The sequence below is a fragment of the Convolutriloba macropyga genome, chromosome 2, assembly GCF_964194025.1.
Source record: "Convolutriloba macropyga chromosome 2, txConMacr16.3, whole genome shotgun sequence".
Classification (NCBI taxonomy): domain Eukaryota; kingdom Metazoa; phylum Xenacoelomorpha; order Acoela; family Convolutidae; genus Convolutriloba; species Convolutriloba macropyga.
Window position 1 is genome coordinate 685,044 of NC_134469.1, and position 21,120 is coordinate 706,163.

The 21,120-nt window shown below is 37.9% G+C and overlaps 1 protein-coding gene across 3 annotated transcripts; it reads right to left on the minus strand.

The window, feature by feature from the left end:
• Positions 1 to 1,677: 1,677 nt before the first annotated feature.
• LOC142335044 (ras-related C3 botulinum toxin substrate 1-like) lies at positions 1,678 to 20,837 on the minus strand. 3 transcript variants are annotated; one of them, XM_075383372.1, is made up of 4 exons: positions 19,815 to 20,837; positions 11,519 to 12,325; positions 4,383 to 4,557; positions 1,678 to 2,482 (listed from the first exon to the last, which is right to left on the minus strand). In XM_075383372.1, exons 3-4 carry the CDS (start codon positions 4,540 to 4,542, stop codon positions 2,091 to 2,093), a joined length of 552 nt encoding a protein of 183 aa, XP_075239487.1. In that variant the 5' UTR covers positions 4,543 to 4,557; positions 11,519 to 12,325; positions 19,815 to 20,837; the 3' UTR covers positions 1,678 to 2,090. The 3 variants fall into 3 exon arrangements, with proteins under 3 accessions (XP_075239487.1, XP_075239486.1, XP_075239485.1); XM_075383371.1 differs by having other exon boundaries at positions 1,680 to 2,482; positions 4,383 to 4,551; positions 20,307 to 20,837; XM_075383370.1 differs by having other exon boundaries at positions 1,680 to 2,482; positions 4,383 to 4,551.
• Positions 20,838 to 21,120: the final 283 nt, after the last annotated feature.

The following is a 21,120-nucleotide window of genomic DNA, read 5'->3' on the forward strand; positions in this document are numbered from 1 at the left end:
ATTTTGGTGACATAAAATGGTGACACAAAGGCATCATTTTCAAACTTACGCCACATTAGATAATCACCCTAAAATGTTTTCTGAAGAAAATAACATAGAATTTTTACAAATAATGCGTTCAAAGTATATGTACCGCAATCGAGAGTTAATCGCGCAAGATTTTACAATGTGTTTCAGATTTCACTCACCTAAGGTATCAAGAATTGCATAGAAATTAAAGAAAGTTAACAGCCGTAAATTTTGAGCAAAATTTTTTTCCATGCAAAAGAGATTTTGTCTTTCAGAATCTAATATTTTGTTGTCATCCTGAAGGAGTGTCTACAACAGAAAAACGAAGTAGATTTGAATATTGATAACAAATAAAAAGCACAATCTTTGTAATTTAAAAACCGATGTATTATTTGTTTTGAATGATTGATTCTCTATTTAGTTCATGTAACCTATATTTTATAACAGCTGAGTTTTTGCTTTTGTTGTCTGTAAATGCTCTTGTTGTCTGAATGTCTTTTTGTAAAAGGTACCCCCAAAACCGTGAATTAGTGTTAATATTTGTCTATCTCACACATAATTTCTCATGTGAGAGCTTATGAAGAATCACGTGTTGGCACGAGAATTTTCGGGGAAAAAAACGACGCAGGTGAAAATTACAGTTTACGTGATTTTTTATGTAATATTTTATGAATCTCTCAGGGTGGACGTCGCGATATTTCATATGACTTCACACGCCAGGTTTTTACAATTCAAAGAATTTGAATTGTATTGGGGCGCTGTCTTTTTTTAAGATCAGTTCACACATCTTCATGAGTTTTGAAGTCAAATTCAAGTAGTGATTTTGGTCACGCCGAAACAGGAAGTGGAACGAAAAAGCGAGTAGTTTTGCGGCGTGAAGTTTTTTGCACTATTTTTAAAATATAGTGAGAAAACGGTGTTTGAACAAAAATTCGCTTTCTCGCTAGTGCATTTTTATTCGCATGCGGCAATTTCAATTTGATTTTTACTGTTTTTTTGATTTTTTGGATCGGATTTGTTTCTAAATGGTTTTCCCAATCCATTCATAGTCCGTTTTAGGTCTAGTTTTCTGTTTAGTCAATGAAAATTCTTTGAATTGTACGTCAGGTTTTGTCCTGCTATGTTTTTTCATTCCACATGAGTCTACTGAGCATATGATGTTTCGTGTGAGTTCACATGAAAAATCACGTTTAAATCTCAAGTAAATCACTAGAAAAATCGAGAAGCCCATCCTGAGAGATTTTTGAAATAATACATGAATTATCACGTAAGCTGCAATTTTCTCATGCGTCAGTTTTTTTCCCGAAAATTCGTATTTCGGGGTCAAAAACGAGAAAGTTTTCGAGTCAATCAAGCGGTTTTCAGTTAGATTTCCGCTCATTTACAGAGATATTTACCATTGAGAATACCCTCTCGCTTATTTTCCCAGGAAAGCCGAGAGATATACGGTTGAGGCAAGTAAGAGGTAATTCAATTGCTCAGAACGCGAGATCAGACCGGGAGATAATCTGTGTTGACGGTAGGTTTTAATTATTGTAACCAAGAGTTTTTAACCCCCTTATATATATACCCTACCTTTGAACCGATCTATTCACCCATGCACCATTCAATCCCGCAAATTATTTGCCGCAAGATAAACTTACAGTGATGTGTGGAGTCTAATTATTGGGTATTTTGTTTTTAGATTTTCACATAAAGCATAACCTCTCTCTTTTGAAAATGTTTGCAAATTAATTTTCAAATTTAAGAGCTAAAGCAGGAAACGCATATCAATAGCGTCATAAATAAACTTACAAATTTAGTATCAATTTATTTTCTAGCAGCAAGTTGAGGTCGAATTACGAAAGTGTAATTCCACCGAAACGAAACTAGACACAAATGGCCCAACGATTTTCACAAAGTTCTTGACATTTTTGACAAATCTTTTTATCACTTGATCAGAAATATTGTTTCTTAAGATACATGTAGCGATCCCGCAAGTATTTTGGAATTTTGTACTCAAGGGTTTAGATGTTATTTCCTTATAAATATATTTCAAGTTTCGTTCCACTGGAATTACAATTGTTGAATTGAAAAAGTAACTAAAGCACGAAGCATCTTTTCTCTCTCTTCTGCTCTGGTTTCTTCAGCACTAAACGAACTGCCTCAATGAAAACATTCCGAAGCCCTTCGTCAGTTCGTGACGAACATTCAGCATAGCCAGACAAGCCCAGTTCCTGCACCATTTTGCGACCCTCTTCTGGCTGTATGCAGGATGCGGGGTCCTGTCTCCGGATGTCCAGTTTGGTTCCTACGAGGAGTATTGGGGTGCTCTCTGGGGTGTAGTGCCTCAACTCGTATATCCACTTTTGACTGCAGTTTTCAAGGGAAACAGGTGAGTCTAGTCCGAAGCAGAGGATAAAGACGTTGGTATTACTATAGGACAGGGGACGAAGTCTGTCGTAGTCTTCTTGACCGGCCGTATCCCAGAGTTCTAAAATATATATTATACTAAAAATTAAAAGTTGATTTAAGAAGCTTAGATGCCTGCTGTGTTGCAAAATTTACTTGTGTCATTTCTAGATCAAAATTAATTATTTCTCATCTGATAGGGTCAGAATTGTGTCTAATCGCGAGGTACGTATTACTTGTTTCAAGTTCAGTTATCAGTATTTCTCTACCATTAAATTACGTAAAAACCACTTCACAGGTTGCCACCCGTACCCTAGTGTCATGCTAGATCAGTACTGAATCATTAAAAATTACATTCTGGTTTTTTGGATGACCCTGTTTCTGATCATGAGACCATCTTTGAGAAAACTTTCAAAATTTAATATGACTTTATACAATGCCATAAAAAATGCAAAACATAGTACAGCCCCGTGTAAGGTCGCAAAAAGTTTTCTACGGCACCTAAGCCAAATCAAATTTTGCTATTACCAGTTTGTGAAGTCTGACTTCCAAAAACCATTTGAACAGCAACGCTTATCTCTTTCAAGTTATTTTCTCATTACTTTTTAGCTCTGGTTATAACTTTTCATACCTCTGAAAAGTTACAACAATTAGTAGGGTGTCGTAAGTTTTAAAAAATGTAAGAGGAGTGAGTTTAATTAGGTTCGATGAGTTTTTGTACGACATAAAAGGTAGAACCATTCTTGTAATTGACCCAACCATTGACCCAGCCTCCCCCAATATTGCGGTGAAAAACTTTTGCTGAAACAATTGCTTGTGTTTAACTTTTAAATCACTGTTCTCTTTTGTTTTTCCAACTGGATGTTCAGACAACTGCATCCAACTGCAATCCAATCTCAAGGCACTACACCAAATTGCTTAAAAGTTTGGGCCTTTCCTATTATAGCCCCCAACCTAATGGCCACACAATGCCTGGCCTCCTCAAATGCGGTAAACAATTGGGGCTGTTATTTCGTAAAGGGCTATAGTAGGAAAGATTGCAATTTTTTCCTGTTCACAGAAAATTGTTTGTGAAATTAATCAAAAGATGTTACGAAGCAGCCAAGTATGGCCCAGACATGAACCCAAAATTGTAACAAGAAAAATTTGACGCCGCTCAGTTGCTTGGTCTTAATTTAAACTGATGATCATGGTGGCAATAAATAATTGAGAAGTTCATTGTCATTGTTTATCTGTTTTTCTTTATCTTTTACATTTATCAATTTTTCTGATGAATATTTTTTAGCAAAAAGCTTTTAAAACTTAAGTCTTGGTTTTTTGGAAACAATGATAACCAATAGTGATTTTTTGGTGGAAATATTGATAATAGCATACTCGATAGTTACCTTGACCTTATGTTTGCTCTGAGAGGAGCAGCATTGGGTCTCCCACCAATGGGTTTTGGGATATGTGTAAAAATCCAACTCTTATGCATTTGGTCAGCAAATTTTACAAAAACTTTTAGGACGGATATAAATGTTAATTAGTTTCTTATTCATTACCCTATTGCATGATCAGAAAAGAATTGGTTCTCTCTCCTAGCTTTGAAAATGAGCAAAATGAGAAATATATCTGGCAACAAACAGAACATCATCACGTCATCAAATGATTACTTTGGCTTCCTTTCTCAGCCTTTACAAAGGGAGAGTTTCAAATTCAGAATAATGAATTAGTTCACTAGCTCCAATACAAATTATTTTTGATACTTTCAAGATAACAATAAAAAGTTTGGAGCAAATATTAATTTTGAACTCATAGTAACTAATTAATAACTCGTAATAACAAGGGCTTCCGAAAATTAATTACAATACATTAAATAACTGAGACATGGTTTTCAAAAATGTGACCGGGGGGGGGGGGGGGCGGAGGCGTCGAGCCCGAAAACGTTTAGTGAGCACAAGATAAAAAGTGTTTGTTGTATGTAATATGTAATGATTACTAACTGAGTGACACAAGTCTGTCATCGACAGTGAGGGAATAGTTGTAAGTGTCGAACACAGTTGGGACATACTGGTCAGGGAAAGTGTTCTGGACTAGTCTGATCAACATACAAGTCTTTCCAACTGCACCATCACCAACTAACACACACTTCACTGACTGCATTCTTCTAGTCTACTCCTCACGTATTCATTGCCAGTCAGTGCCCATACCAATTTGAGAGAGAGAGACAGAATTTTGAAAACGGCTCAGTGTGGAAAGTAACCGGTTCAAAATATGCTTTAGAAAAAATATCTTTTCGCTGTCTTTTGTCTTACAATAACGCTTGAAAAAGTATTTGTGATGCTGTTTCTGTATTTATATCTAACCGTGAATAGTTTATTTTAAATATTATAACTACTACTGCGCTAAATTGTTAAATTTTGAGACAAAGGAATTGTAAAGTATGATACCAACAAGATGACTCGTTCGTGACTTCGGTTAACCCAAAATGTTCCAACATACGCTTCAAGATTGTCAAAATTTTCTTGTTCTGAGAGAAAAATTTTGATTATTGTCAATATAGTAAAGCTCAAATTTTCCGGAGAAACCTCTAATACAATCACTTTTAATGTAATTATTTTTTTTAAAAAAAACTGATCTTAGAAGTTCAGAACCGTCAATTTGATATAATGGTACCAACGCTATTACTATATGATCTACAATTCCATTTAATTTGCAAAATTAAATAATTCGCCAAGGCATCTTCATTTTAAAAAATAGTAATCTATTTCAAAGACTCTTTAAATGAAAAATACAGAAGCAACGATTTTTAAAACACAACGTTGCGATTAGTATACACTCTTTAACGTGCAAGAGATAGATTTGAATTTTTCACTTTTGTGAGCTCTGTTCTCTTTTTTACAAAAATTGCCATAATGAAAAAAATGTTAACAATTATAATGAATCAAGTTCAAGTTGAAAATTTCTTCGAGGAAAAACCTTTGCAGAGGAAAAGGAATTCCTCAAAACTTGGAGGTATGTCCAACTTTCTTCTCATAGAATTATTCTTCCAAGTTGCATTTTTCTATCATGCTATGATTGTAGTATTATTTGCAAAATTTAAATCAAATCAGGCATAAAAGATTATCGGAGACAATGTTTACGTGTTAAATCGAAGATAATGTATGAATTTGAAATTTTCTATACTCGTCTAAAAAAGAGTCCATTTTAAATATTATTCAACACAAGCTGGGGAGTTCTGTCCATCATTGAATTGATCCGACAAAGCTGAGTGTGATGGTTTCAAAGAAACATCGAGAAACTTAGAAGTTTTCTTTACTAAAGTTTCAAAGAACAAAAGAAGAACTTAACTGACGAACTTTGTTGTTATGTCGATAATTAATGTTCACAAAACTAAACTCAAGTCTAATTTTGTTTGGCGCTATCAATCTCTTATTGACCTATAAATCATATGTCAGAAGAAAATTCTCCCACCTACAGAAACCTGATTCTAACATCCATTGACCTCCAACTGATGAACTCGATTGTACCTAGGACATATAAGATTCTCAAGAAATGTTGATGAAAATAGCAAATCACCTCCAGGATTCGGAAATAAGATCTATTCACATGTCAATCAAGTAAAATATTTTTAGCTTATCTAAATTTTTCTCTGTAAATTTTCGCATAGATAAGTACTATAAAAACGAGCTTATTTTTTTATATTTTCAGTTCCAAATTTAATTTAAAATTGAACTTATTGAATTCTTTCGACCCGTGTTATCGACCAAGACGTGGTGTCCAGATCAACTACAGAAAGACAAATTTTGGATCTACAGAATGCAGAATCAGCAACTACGTGGATTTTGTCTTTTGTGGCGAAATGTCGAGCAGAGAAGAAGGAGGACAAGATCAACACCGATGGTACTGTACAGGACCTACAAACCAGAAAAAGACCTCTGCCTCTTCAAGACAAGGTCACAGAGAAACTGGAACAGATGGTCAAAGAGGTCATCCTTGAACTGGTACAGCTGGGAGGAGTCACTAATGCATCTCCAATGGCGTGGCAGAGAAAGAAGAGTGGAGAACTGAGACTTTGCGTGGACTTGAAAGTGCGTATCAATGGCAAGGCGATGGATAAAGTCTAACCAATACCAGACATGGAGACGATCTTCCACAACCTACATGGTGCCTCATACTTTGGCAAAATTGACTTTTCCGATGCCTACTAACAAATCGAATTTGACAATGAGGCAAAAGATATATGCACAATAAAAATATCTCAGGGATTGTTCAAGGTGTGCCAACTACCTCAGGGATTGAAAAAACTCTTTTTCACTCTTCCAGAGATGCATGGAATCAACATTCAAAGGAATTAAAGGTGTTGTGATCTTTCAAGACGATGTGTTGGTCTACGGAACTACCATGGAGCAGTTCGACAAGAGAATGCTTGCAGTCAAAATGCTAGCGTTAGTTTTTTGGGATATTCCGTTTCAGAGGAGGGAATAGCACCAGATCACAAACAAAAAATGCGAAAGCACCAACTAACAACAAACAACTCGAATCGTTTGTTTGGCTAGCAAATTCTTACGGAAGAATGATTGCTGATTTTGCAGCAAAAACGCTACCCTTAAATAAAATTAGGAATAACAATTTCTCGTGGGACAAAATGCAACAAAAAGCCCTTGAAGACATGAAAAATTAATTATGTGCTAACCCACTTGTACAGCCATATAATTTACAAAAACAAGCAACAGTTACTACTGACGCCTCTGAAAAAGCCATTGGCGGGGTTCTTTCGCAAGACGGACTTCCAGTCATATATGTATAAAGAAAGTTAACTCCAGCGGAGCAAAACTACTCGAACAAAGAGCGGGAAGCACTCGAAATTGTAATTGTGGTCACAAGATTGAAGCAATTCCTTCATGGAAGACGATTTACCCTACAGACGGACCCCAAACCACTCAAATATCTCTTTGCACCAGACGAAGAAATCCCGAAGACCGCATCAGCTAGAATCACAAGATGGACAATAGCTCTAATGGGCTTCGACTATGAGTTGAAGTACACACCAGGAGAGGAAATACCCCATGCAGATGCTTTGAGCAGAATGGAGTTTGACAAAGACGAATCCGGCAACGATCGAGTGTGCTTCGCAATCATTAACATCTACTTCGCTCAGAGTGATTCGGTGACCCAAGCAGAAATCAAAACTGAAAATGAAACATACAGACTCTTCCAGGACAAAAAGAAACGAATCAAAATTGGGAATTGGAAACAATGCTCAGAAGCGGAAAAAGGATTTGAACAACACAAAGATGCTTCTACAAAATGGAATCATCTTCAGAGGTGTTTTTCCTTTCATTCCACCCAAACTACGACAGTTGGTTTTGGCAAAAGCGAATGAGACAAATCCTGGGAAGAATGCAACTGAGGCATCAGTCAGAATGAAAGCATGGTGGCCTGGCATTAACCAAGACGTTTACCATTTTGTTGAACAGGCCTAGCCAGAACAGTCTCTGCATGGCCAGAAGCCGACGTTTGGGAACATTTCCACATGGACTGGGGTTATGTTAAGGACCAAAGCAAAATCTTAGTAATTGTTGACGCGGGTTCCGGCTGAAAAGAAGCGTTCCCCCGTGGGAATTAGAACATCAGAAACAGCTGGCGTATATCTTAGTCAGATCTTTGCAAGATTCGGAATACCAAAAAGTTTGGCATCAGATGATGGTCATAAATTTGTAAGTGGTGACCTTAAACAATGGTGTGAATCAGTGGGAATTAAGAAAATGCTATCGGCTCTCTATCATCCAAGACCTAATGGACTAGCTGATAGAGCAGTTCATACAGTGAACCGGGCACTTTAAGCATGACGTCCCAATCTCAATGTGTCATTTGGAGCATTCCTTCAAAGGGCACTGATGACACATCGCAACACTTCAAAGACGAGGGGCAAAACTCCAGTTGAAATCTTGTTGGGACGCAGAGTGAGACTACCAGCAATAGCAGATTTCGACTTGTGCGAACCCATTGCATTCAAGGCCAACGAAAGACAGACAGTAGTTCCTGCTACCTTCATCATCAGGAAGGGCTTGAACACATCTCGAAAACTCAGCACGGACTATTCTAGTGAGCGACAACCAAATTGCGAGACTAGACAACTGAACCAGCAGTGGAGGAGACCATATCTCAATCAGAACAACAACTCCAGAACACAGATGTGGGACCTTCACTTCAAGATGAAGCTTCTGCAGCCACATCATCTGAAGAGAGCCAACAACCCAAAACCTCGGCTCCTTCACGAACATCAAAAAGAAACAGAAAACAACCCGACAGATTTGGAGAACCTATACACACAAACTTGCTTAAAAAAGGAGGGAGGATGGGATGGTTTCAAAGAAACATCGAGAAACTTAGAAGTTTTTTATTAAAATTTCAAAGAACAAAAAAGAAATTACCCCATGAACTTTGTTGTTATGTCGATAATTAATGGTCAAAAAACTAAACTCAACTCAAATTTTGTTTGGCGCTCTCAATATCTTATTGACCTATCAATCATATGTAAGAAGTAAATTCTCCCACCCACAGAAACTAGATTCTAACATCCACTGACCTCCAACTGATGAACTGGATTATACCTAGGCCATACATGATCCCCATGAAATGTTGATGAAAATTGAAGATCAGCTCCGGGATTGGTAAATAAGATCTATTTCACATGTCAATCAATGAAGGTATTTTTAGCTAATCTAAATTTTCTCTGTATATTTTCGCATAGATAAGGACTATCAATACGAGCTAATGTTTGTATTTTTAAGTTCCAAATTTAAATTAAATTTCAACTTATTGAATTCTTTTGACCCGTGTTATCGACCACGACACTGAGCGCAACGGCAGAATATAATTTTAGAGAGAACTTAGCATCTCTAAAAAGAATAGGAAGCGAGTCAAAGAAAATTTTGTTTAAAGCCCTTACACTATTTCCGTTAAAAACGCTTGATCTTGAGGGCAGTTGTATTGTTGAATTAGCGTCTTTACGAATCTAATGACCCCAAAATGATTACGAGCCAAATGTCAAATTTGATTTTTTCCTCGTTTAAAAGAAATTTTTTTACAGTAGATTGATTGTTTTTACACTAGATTGATTGAACCTCTACCCACAAACTGGCTTAAAAAAAGGAGGGAGGATGGAATGGTTTCAAAGAAACATCGAGAAACTTAGAAGTTTTTTTATTAAAATTTCAAAATACAAAGACGAAATTACCTCATGAACTTTGTTGCTATGTTGATAACTAATGGTCACAAAACTATACTCAACTCTAATTTTGTTTGGCGCTATCAATATCTTATTGACCTATCAATCATATGTCAGAAGTAAATTCTCCCACCTACAGAAACCTGATTCTAACATCCGCTGACCTCCAACTGATGAACTCGATTGTACCTAGGCCATAAATGATTCTCATGAAATGTTGATGAAAATAGAAAATCACCTCCGGGATTCAGAAATAAGATCTATTCACATGTCAATCAAAGAAGGTAATTTTAGCTAATCTAAATTTTCTCTGTATATTTCTGCATAGATAAGGACTATAAATACGGGCTAATTTTTGCATTTTTTCAGTTCAAAATTTAATTTAATATTCAACTTTCTTAATTTTTTTGACCCGTGTTATCGACCACGACACTGAGCAAAACGTCAGAATATAATTTTTAGAGAGAACTTAGCATCTCTGAAGAGAATAGGAAGCGAGTCGAAGAAAATTTTGTTTAAAGCCCTTACACTATTTCCGTTAATAAAGCTTGTTCTTGAGGGCAGTTGTATTGTTGAATTAGCGTCTTTACGAATCTAATGATCCCAAATGATTACGAGCCATATGTCAAATTTGTTTTTTTCCTCGTTTACAAGAAAAGCTTTTTAGAGTAGATTGATTGTTTTAGTTCAATAAGTTTTTTTCATTGTCTCATGTGGAAATAGTTTCTGGCAAATGAAATCCCAAATTGACAATTGGGAAGGTATGACATAGGTTCAAGTTAAACTGAAGGTACAGTGAAAAGAGAAAATGAATTTTTTTCTATGATTTTCAAAAATTATTCTTAATTGTCCGTTCCGTTTTTTTGGTTCCCATAATGAGTGAAATAACTTTTTATCTACCTTTTACATTTGTGGAATATTTTGAGCTCCTGAAAAAACTTAAAATAGTTAATATGGGGAAGTTGCAAAAACTGAGAACGTAGAAAAAATGTTTGGGGTTAGTTTTTGAGTTTTTGTCTTTTGAATACTTTCCTGACATTTAAGTAATGAAATTTTTTGCGGTGTGTGAACAATTTTGTGAAAGCCAACATCAGTATGAAAAGTTTAATTTAATGTCAAAGCTATAAATGATCACCCTCAGTCCCCCAACCACCCACCGATTTTTCCTTTTTTATCTTTTTCCAGTTTTAGTTCAAAACTTTTGAGAAGCTGACGTTTCTAAACATTTAAAAAGCTTCCAAGCGCAGGGGTTGTCTGTAGCTTTCTGTAAACTAATGCAATCCTTGTCAATCACCGCTATTCGGGGATCAGCGGAAATGTTGCTGGCACGGGCTCCATAGTAGACTGTTTTGCTTTTTGGGTGCTCGACTGCTCGGAGGGGAGATGGTTGATCCAGTACTGTTGCAATCATTGTCGACAGATATGATCAAGGGGTCTGCCTCAATGATTTTGACACGCTCTTTATGGCCAGATTTAACAAATTCAGAATCAGAAGAGTCGAGATTGGCCTTTAATGATAAGTCGCCAAAACGATTGCAAAAAACGGGAGACTTATCAATGTGCAGTTCTAGTATTTTTTATTCTTACCTGACCAAAGTGGGGAGAATAAAAACATACATTTTACATGTGAAAAATAAAAAAATGCCGACGAAATGAGATTCATAAACTGTTGATCGGTTGTATTGACAATCACCGTTTTGTTAACCAAGTTAATTATTTTTGGTTCTAGTGTTTAATTTAACCTTATATTTATTTCCTTTAAAAAGCTCACCCTTCTAATATTTTTAAAAACATCAAAAGTTGCTCTTTAGGGCTAACAAGCTTCTTGTTTTCTCTATGACGCCCAAACAAAATGGTTGAAATGGGTTACTTTATTTGGAAGGGGCTCTGACGCGCAATGCTTACGAATTATGAGATGGGATAACCACGCGATACTTAGAATAATCTCCGGTGAAGATCTGCCCAAGTTGGGAGGACCTAATTGATTGGAAGATGTAGATGGAAGAAAGGCGATTCCGTAACTCCCAGAAAAAGAACAAGAGATTGCTGATTGTGCGAAACTTTTCTTAAAATTATCTGCTCAAAAGGTCTCGAAACACTTCGACAATAGGCACAAGTGTTTATAAGATAATGTGTATGGTCACTGTCGGCGGCAATAAAAGGTGGAGTGTTGAAGTGTTAAAGGGTGGAAGATGAATACTGCAGGGTGGAATACTGCAGGGTGGAATACTACAGGGTGGAACGTGGTGGAATGTGTAGCGGAAAGAGTGAAAATTGAATTGGTCACAAAAAAGCGGCAAAACTTTTTATAAAGCTCTTTGAGATATTAACCAGAAAGCTATTGTAACTGCGTGGTTCTATTAAGATGATATATAAGAAATAAATTAGGATAAAGACATGAGAAGTAATTTTTCTTCAATATTTTAAAAACAATCAATTTCAAAAATTAAACAGGTCGCGGTGATATTTGTCATGAAAGACAAAAACCGAGATAGAGAGATTGTCAATTTGTGAAAGCTTCGTATTAGATCGTTTGAAAGAGGTGCGAAGACTGGGAGGATAATAAGTTCGGGTGGAATTAAAATAAATGGTCGGGTTTTGTAAAATTAATATGCGAAAAATAAAAAGTGTAGGCGATGACACTTTTACGATTGATAGTGGAAGGTGGAGTTTTTAAGGTAGTGGGTGGATTTTGCAGTTGTTGGAGCTGAGCTTAAGGAATAACAAGCTTGCATAGGCGGGGAAAATAGAAACAAAACACTTTCCGTTGTCTTAGTCATTTAATAGTTATAGTTATAGTTCTAGTTCTAGTTACAGTTTGTCACGTGAGAAAAAAGAGAAAAAGGGGGAAATAACAAAAGCAACACACAGAACTCAACGTAGTAGCCGCAGAAAACGGCTGAAAGTATAACTCAGCAAAATATTGCAAAACAATTTGTCTTGAGCAGTAAATAACGTGTTACTGTGTCTTGAACTAGAAATATTCCTGAGCAGTAAATTGTTACTGTGTCTTGTATTCAAAATATTATTCTTGAGCAGTAAATTCTGTTACTGTGTCTTGCATCAACGAATTATTGGAGCTGAAATTCAACTGTTACAACCCCAACTTCTGGTATTCTCAACTTGTGAGTACAAACAGCAAAAGCCAACTTAGGTTTAAATTTAAATATTTTTGCACAAACAGGTCTTAGACATATATCTTTGTCTTTGATTTGTTTTTTCTATCGGATTGAACTGGTATACATAAAGAGATCCCGTATTGTGTGATCTGTAGCAATCCAGTTCAAATTGATAGTTGAAAAAACTAAGATCAGCGAATAGTTACGAACTAAAATAGTTAATGCAACGGTAAGTACAGCAGAGCGGATATACAGTTACAAAAGCGAACTGCATAAACGAAATATCCGGACAGATTTTGTAACCACTCAGAACGAACTGGGCGGTGAAAAACTTTCTTTGTGAAACACAAGGTGAGCAGCCGTTACATTTGGTCCGCCGACCCGGACAGTGGAATAAACTGCTGTCCAACCCAACAGTCGAAGTGACGAAGTCATCGACGAACGAGAACAAAACTCAACGAGCAATTCAACAACGCAAAGCCAATTAGGCAAAGTGCATTAGAAGTTGAATAGCAAGGCTTAATTAAAGCAATTAAACAAAAGGTACTGCAGATATTCAAGCTGCAGTCCCAAAGTACAAACGCAGTGACTCCGTCACAGAGTCAGGACATTTTGCTTAGACAGATTAGCAACTCCGAAAAACAAATCAAAGCAAAAATTCAGGAAGGCCAGGAACTAATCAGAAACAACGATAGATCAAGCAAACTCAAGACCATCTATAAACAGGTGCTGAAACTTGACGACTCTCTTTGCATTCTTAACCGAAAGCGAGCAAATTTTCTTCGTGATTCTGAATTGTTTGAACGCTACGAAGCCGACCGACTAAATTTCTTGCAAACATTAAACGCAGATTGGTTACCATACATTCACGGAGAAACAAACATGACGGATCAACAGAATCAAACCGCACAATTGACAAGCGGTGCAGAACCAACTGCCGCTAAGTCTTCACAGTCTGTTGTGGGAGTTTCTCAACAAACTGCTGAACATGGAAACCCAAACAGGGACAATGATTCAAAGGCCTCCTCTGATAAACGAGCTAAAAAAGCAGAAAAGCTTGCGACTCTAGAGAAAGACTTTGCATCAAAAATGAGGTTGAAGAAAATTGAATTCGAATTGAAAAGGAAGGAGCTTGAAATGGAGATGCAACTTTTTGAAGAAGAAGGTGCACTGAAACTGGAATACGAGAAAGAAGCTCTTGACGCAAGAGCATCAGATTCTGATGACAGTGCAGCCCCTAGTATGCGAAGTAGATCACCATTCAACTGGAAAACCCCGAAGAATAAAGATGTTTCCGGTTGGCTCGATAACTCGAATAAATTCTCCAACTTGCACGATTATAGTTTCGAGCGTGCGAAAACCAGGATCGACAACAATTATCCCAGGGTAAGCTTCAATCGCGAAGGTGTACTTAAGTCACGGTCACCAAGTGGAGAGCGTGCCAGCGCAGCCCGGGAACAAGACAAGTTTAAGCGCAATAAACCAAGCAGTAGCAGTCAGCTACCTAAGTTGAAGTTGAGTTCATTCGATGGAAACCACCTAGAGTGGCCGGAGTGGTCGAACATGTTCAAAGCAACGGTTCACTATCGCGATATACCCGACTCAGAGAAAATGAGCCACTTGAAAACTTTGTTGACAGGTAAAGCAAAGTCAGCTATATCAGGAATGGGCTATTCGGGAGAATTCTACGCTCAAGCGTGGGAACTCCTGGGACGGAAGTTTGGGCGACCTTACCTAATTGTCGACGCTCAGCTTAACATGTTGCGCAAACAACAACCAATTCGAATGCACGACTCAACGGCTATAATAAATTACTCAATAACAATCAGCAACCTAGTTAATGTACTGAAGCAATACAACTATGAAGGCGATCTGCAATCAAGTTCAACACTGCAAGTGGCAATTGAAAAACTGCCCCCAAATTTGAAAGAAAAGTGGTTCTTCTTCGTTGACGAGTGTCAAGAAGATAGACCCGATCTCACTCTCCTTGAAAAATGGTTAGCTCGAATGGCTTTTGTCCATGAAGGAATGCCATCAACCAAGAGCGAACGAAAGGAAGATGATCGACCAAACGCTAACAAGGAAAAACGATTCTCAAAATCGTCAAATATTAGTGCGAGTTCGAATGCGAACGAAAAGAGGCAAATGCAAAACAACAACTGTCCACTAGCGGTTGGCACTCATAAAATATGGAACTGTCCAACATTTAAGAATATGAATGTCACCGATCGCTATGCAGCAGTGAGAAAAGAACGCTTATGTTATGGATGTCTGGGGAAAGGGCATGCAATCAAAGATTGTAAAGTCCACCCGTGCGGTATAAATGGATGTACAAAAAAGCACAACAGACTGCTACACTCAGAAAACCAAATGGACGAGGGTAGTCACGCAGTTAATGTTAGCGCAGCAACAATCAACCAGAGTAACCAAGTTACTAGTTTTCTTCAAATAGTTCCTGTATCGGTTCAGAGTGGTAGTAACAGGTTGACTACCTACGCTTTCCTCGATAGTGGGTCAACAGTATCATTCATCGATCAAAGCATTAAAGATCAACTACAAGCCAAAGGCATGGACGTTACCTTGAACATAGCTGGCATACATGGGACGCAAGATTTGAGGACAGAGAAGGTTCCTATCACAATAAAGGGACTACATTCAAAGGTGCATTCGATTGAAGCGTTTGCACACCCATCAATCTCGTTGGGAAACACAACATATGATTACAAGGAACTGAAGAACAAATTCAGACATCTGAATGTTCTCACTAACAGAACATTCAACCTGATGGAAGTAGGTATCATACTTGGACAAGATGCCTACGAAATTCAACGTCCATTGGACTATAAGATTGGAACACGAAGTGAGCCTTTCGCCGTCTTAACAGAATTAGGATGGGTAGTCAGTGGTCCCATGACAGGCAAGAAAAGTCAAAATGTTTGTCATTTTGCCTTCACAGAAGATGTGAAAGTGGCAGAAAATATCCAGTCATGGTGGGACATAGAAACCTATGCTTCCAAAATAAATGCTGTAAGTCAATCAAAGAAAGAGCAGCAAGCTCAGAAATTTCTAGAGAGCACGACAAAGTTTACAGGCGAGCGGTACGAAGTGGGCATGCTCTGGAGTGAACCAGAACCCAATCTCCCAAACAACTACGGCTCGGCCATTGGTCAGCTCTACTCACTGGAACGAAGATTCCAACGAGACCCAAACTTAAAAGAATTGTATCAACAGTCAATTGATACAGATGTTGAAAAAGGATTTGTGAAGATCCTTGGCAAATCGGAAGTCAAAGGCACTTTCGGAAAGGAATGGTATTTGCCACACCATCCAGTACTAAACCCCAACAAACCGGGTAAAGTTCGCCGCGTTTGCAACACTGCAGCAAAATACAAGGATATGTGCCTAAATGACAAGTTGTTAGCCGGACCCGATCTACTACACGGATTGATCGGAACAATATTCAGATTTCGAGAAGGCCCATTTGCCCTAACCGCAGATATTGAATCAATGTTTCTGCAAGTGCAAGTTCCTGAACGGGATAAAAGCTGCTTGAGATTTTTGTGGCGACCAACAATGAACGAACATGTGCAAATATACGAGTATCAACGTCATGTTTTTGGAGCAAAAAGTTCACCAACATGTGCCAACTACGCTCTGATGCGAGTAGCAATCGACAACGAGGACGAGTTCCCAATTGCAGCGAAAACAATCCAAGACAACTTCTACATGGACGATCTCATCAAGTCAGTCGAAACACCTGAAGAAGCAATCAATGTTTTCAAACAACTGCAACCTCTTCTCTCTAAACATGGTTTTGAACTGAAGAAGTGGATCACCAACAGCGACGCGGTAACCAACGCAATCCCAGAGGACTTAAGATCAATCAGCAAAACAAAGCAGGTTGAAGTAGAACAGAGCCAGCAAGGGTCATCGGTGCTTGGGCTTCAGTGGACGATAACCGATGATAGTCTACAGGTTTGTAGAGGAACAAGCAAAGAAGTTGAGAACCCAATCACCCAAAGGAAGATCTTATCTCTAGTTTCTTCAGTGTTTGATCCTCTTGGACTGTTTGCACCATTCAGTGTTCATATGAGACGACTCCTTAAGAGCATCTGGACCAAAAATGGACAACATTGGGACAACTCAGTAGAACCTAACGAAGAAGAAGAGTTTCTGAAGTGGAAGGCACAGCTTCCAGAAGTAGCAGAAACCAGCATTGATAGAAGATACTTCAGCACAGCCAAGGACAAATGGGAACTTCATGTGTTTGCGGACGCATCTGAAGATACAATGTGCGCAGTGGCATACCTACGTTCAAAGCCCAAAGAATACCCAGCAGACTTAGCATTTGTAATCGGAAAGTGCAGAGTTGCACCAATGCGACACCTTTCCATACCACGCTTGGAACTACAAGCAGCAGTGATGGCGGTGAGACTTAAAGAGCAGATAGTGAAGGAACACGAATCGAAGATTCACAGTTCTAACTTCTGGACAGACTCCACTACTGTTCTGCAATGGATTCACAGCTCCCACCGTAAGCAACAGGTGTTTGTTGCAAACAGAGTGGCTGAGATTTTGGACACAACTAATGTTTCACAGTGGAATCATGTGAGTGGTATTAACAATCCAGCTGACATCGGGACACGAGCGATCAATGTTGACGAACTTAAGAGAAGTGAATGGCTCACTGGGCCGGCCTGGTTGAAGCAACGAGAGAACGAATGGCCTGAACAGTTGAATTCAACATTTGCTTCAGACGAACAAAACGACGAAATGGTTTTCTCAGCAGAGGTTGAAGAGAAGAAGCTGATTGTTCAGTGGGAACCATTCAGCAATTTCAATCGACTTGTAAATACAATGGCATACGTACAGCGTGTATTTAGAAAACACAAACCGGCAACAAAAACACTAAGTGTTGAAGAAAGAGAGGGTGCACAAGCAAGCATATTCAGATTACTGCAGCAAGAACAGTTTACTGAAGAGATGAAATCTCTCAAGGCTGAAAGGGAAATTCCAAAAAACAGCAAAATCCTCCAGTTTTCACCATTCATAGACCAGCAAGGACTTATCCGTGCTCAAGGCAGAATAGGTAAAAGTCAATTGAGCTTCGAAACGAAGCATCCAATACTGTTACATTGGAAACACCATGTAGTTGAATTATTTTTGCGAAATGAACATAGGAATAGTCATCACGAAGGTACTGAACATGTCAGAAACATAGTCCAGCAGAAATTCTGGATCCTAGGCATACGAAATGCTTTGAGATCGATCAAAAACAAATGCATTAGATGTCGAAAGGGAAGAGCCAAAACAAAGGCACCAGTAATGGCAAATCTACCTGAAGAACGATTAGTGGCATCAACAGTGTTCTCGAATGTGGGCGTAGACTATTTTGGACCATTCACAGTAAAGATTGGTCGAAGAAACGAAAAGCGTTGGTGCTGTCTATTCACATGCCTTACTGTACGAGCGGTACATATAGAGATTGTACCAAGACTAGACACTGATAGTTGTCTGAACGCAATTATGCGATTCATTGCTCGAAGAGGCAAACCGGTCAAAATGATTAGCGATAACGGGACAAACTTCGTTGGAGCTGAAAAAGAACTGGCAGAGTATATAGCAGCATGGAACAAGGTGCGAATTGAAGAACATCTGATTCAACAAGGTATCAGATGGAAGTTCAACCCACCTGCATCACCACACTTTGGAGGAGTGTGGGAAAGACTGGTTAGGAGTTGCAAGAAGGCAATGTACGCAGTGCTGGGCAATCGATCAGTCACGGAGGACGTTCTGTCAACCACGATGTGTCTTGTTGAACAGACGCTGAATGCTAGACCGCTGACACAAGTCAGTTCTGATGCTACCGATTTAGAAGCTATTACTCCAAACCATTTCCTACTTGGCAACAAGAACCTTTGTTTACCGTATCTATCAGGTGCAGAGCAATTTGTTGATCATAGAAAGCTCTTCCGACAAACACAAGCTTACGCAGACCTCATCTGGGACAGATTCCGTAAAGAATACTTGCCAACGTTGAATAGTCGAAAGAAATGGCAGACCACAACGGACAGAAGTCTTCAGCAGGGTGATCTTGTGTGGTTAGTGGAAGACAGTGACAAACGTGGATATTACAATCTGGGTCGAATAACCGAAACCTTTGAAGGTTCCGACGGAGTGATTCGATCAGCGAAAATCCGAACAAAAGATGGATACTACAAGAGGCCCGTAGTGAAGCTCGCTCCAGTACTACCAACTGACGATGATGTTTTCACGAAGGAAAACAGGGCCGGCGATGTTGGAGCTGAGCTTAAGGAATAACAAGCTTGCATAGGCGGGGAAAATAGAAACAAAACACTTTCCGTTGTCTTAGTCATTTAATAGTTATAGTTATAGTTCTAGTTCTAGTTACAGTTTGTCACGTGAGAAAAAAGAGAAAAAGGGGGAAATAACAAAAGCAACACACAGAACTCAACGTAGTAGCCGCAGAAAACGGCTGAAAGTATAACTCAGCAAAATATTGCAAAACAAATTGTCTTGAGCAGTAAATAACGTGTTACTGTGTCTTGAACTAGAAATATTCCTGAGCAGTAAATTGTTACTGTGTCTTGTATTTAAAACATTATTCTTGAGCAGTAAATCCTGTTACTGTGTCTTGCATCAAGGAATTATTGGAGCTGAAATTCAACTGTTACAACCCCAACTTCTGGTATTCTCAACTTGTGAGTACAAACAGCAAAAGCCAACTTAGGTTTAAATTTAAATATTTTTGCACAAACAGGTCTTAGACATATATCTTTGTCTTTGATTTGTTTTTTCTATCGGATTGAACTGGTATACATAAAGAGATCCCGTATTGTGTGATCTGTAGCAATCCAGTTCAAATTGATAGTTGAAAAAACTAAGATCAGCGAATAGTTACGAACTAAAATAGTTAATGCAACGGTAAGTACAGCAGAGCGGATATACAGTTACAAAAGCGAACTGCATAAACGAAATATCCGGACAGATTTTGTAACCACTCAGAACGAACTGGGCGGTGAAAAACTTTCTTTGTGAAACACAAGGAGAGCAGCCGTTACAGCAGTGTTTAAAGTGGAATTTGTAAGGCAGAAGATGGAATTTGCAAAAGTGGAAGGTAGAGGAAGGAAGAGGAATCTGGCAAGTGCAATCAGTGGTAATTATAGGATTGAAGTTGAAGAGTATAGTCAATCTAGCAGATTAAAACCTGGTGAGAACAATAAAAATTTTTGGTCTTTGAAACGAATTTGAAGATAAAATAGGTTAGAAATTGTATCAAGGCGTCGCTTCAAAGGTTAAAAAAAGGAAAATTAACGAAAAATGTTGCAAATATTTTCCTTTCCATCTTTTCTCAAAAAAAATCAATGAATTGCTATTTAACTAATCATCTATTGTAATAAGATGACAAATATTTTGCAAACAATTGAAGCTTAACTTTTCGGATGTTAAGATTTAAATTTAAAATTGCGAAACATAACCAGATCAGAATTTGCACTGGTTTCAGTTTCAACAAAAGCGAGTTTTCTTTTTCCTTTTTTATTATCTTAACTAACTTTATTATCCCCAAGTAACCTTGGCATGAGCTGCAAATTTAAACAGTTTGTAAGGTAACTTGAATAAGTTTGTTTTTATTGCAGCTAATCATCCGAATATATAAATCTCATGTGGATATTTCACTCTTTAGTAATGGTGTGGGAACATTAAAGTCAATTCACTTTATTATGTCCGTAACGCACACAATACAGACATAACGCTTTATCTCAACTAGTAATCTAAGACATCAAAAGAGAGTTTCGAGATAACCATAACCATTACTAACTTTACCATATTAACCAACTGGTTATGGTCATGGTTAGATATCGATACAAGGGATAAAACCAATAAAACCCCACTGAAATTAGGCGACTCAAACATTTAATCGATTCAAATTTTGTGTATATATATGTTGCTTGTGGGTGATTTATATTGAATGGGTTCGAGGATTTTGTGACCGGCCGTTCGGTCTAAGAGACTACATTAAACTAAACGCGAACATTTTTCATAATTAAGTTTGAGTTTAATCACGTTTATCAAATACAAGTGAAGCTTATTTGTCTAATACTACTTTAGCGCTGTGATGCAGAGATATGACTAGAATTAATTCAGAGAGTTATAACCAATCTGAAAGTTGGTTATAACTTGTTATCTAAGCATGATGAATTTGACAAGTTTGTCAATTGATTAACTGATATAGAATGGCCACTAAGACGATATATCACATCTTTTTTGCAAACGGTATAGTGTGTGTGCACAATATTAGTAAATTTGTCCACCATGAAAGACAGATGAACATCTCAGAAGCGAAAAGCCTCAAAATGTTGCAAGAAA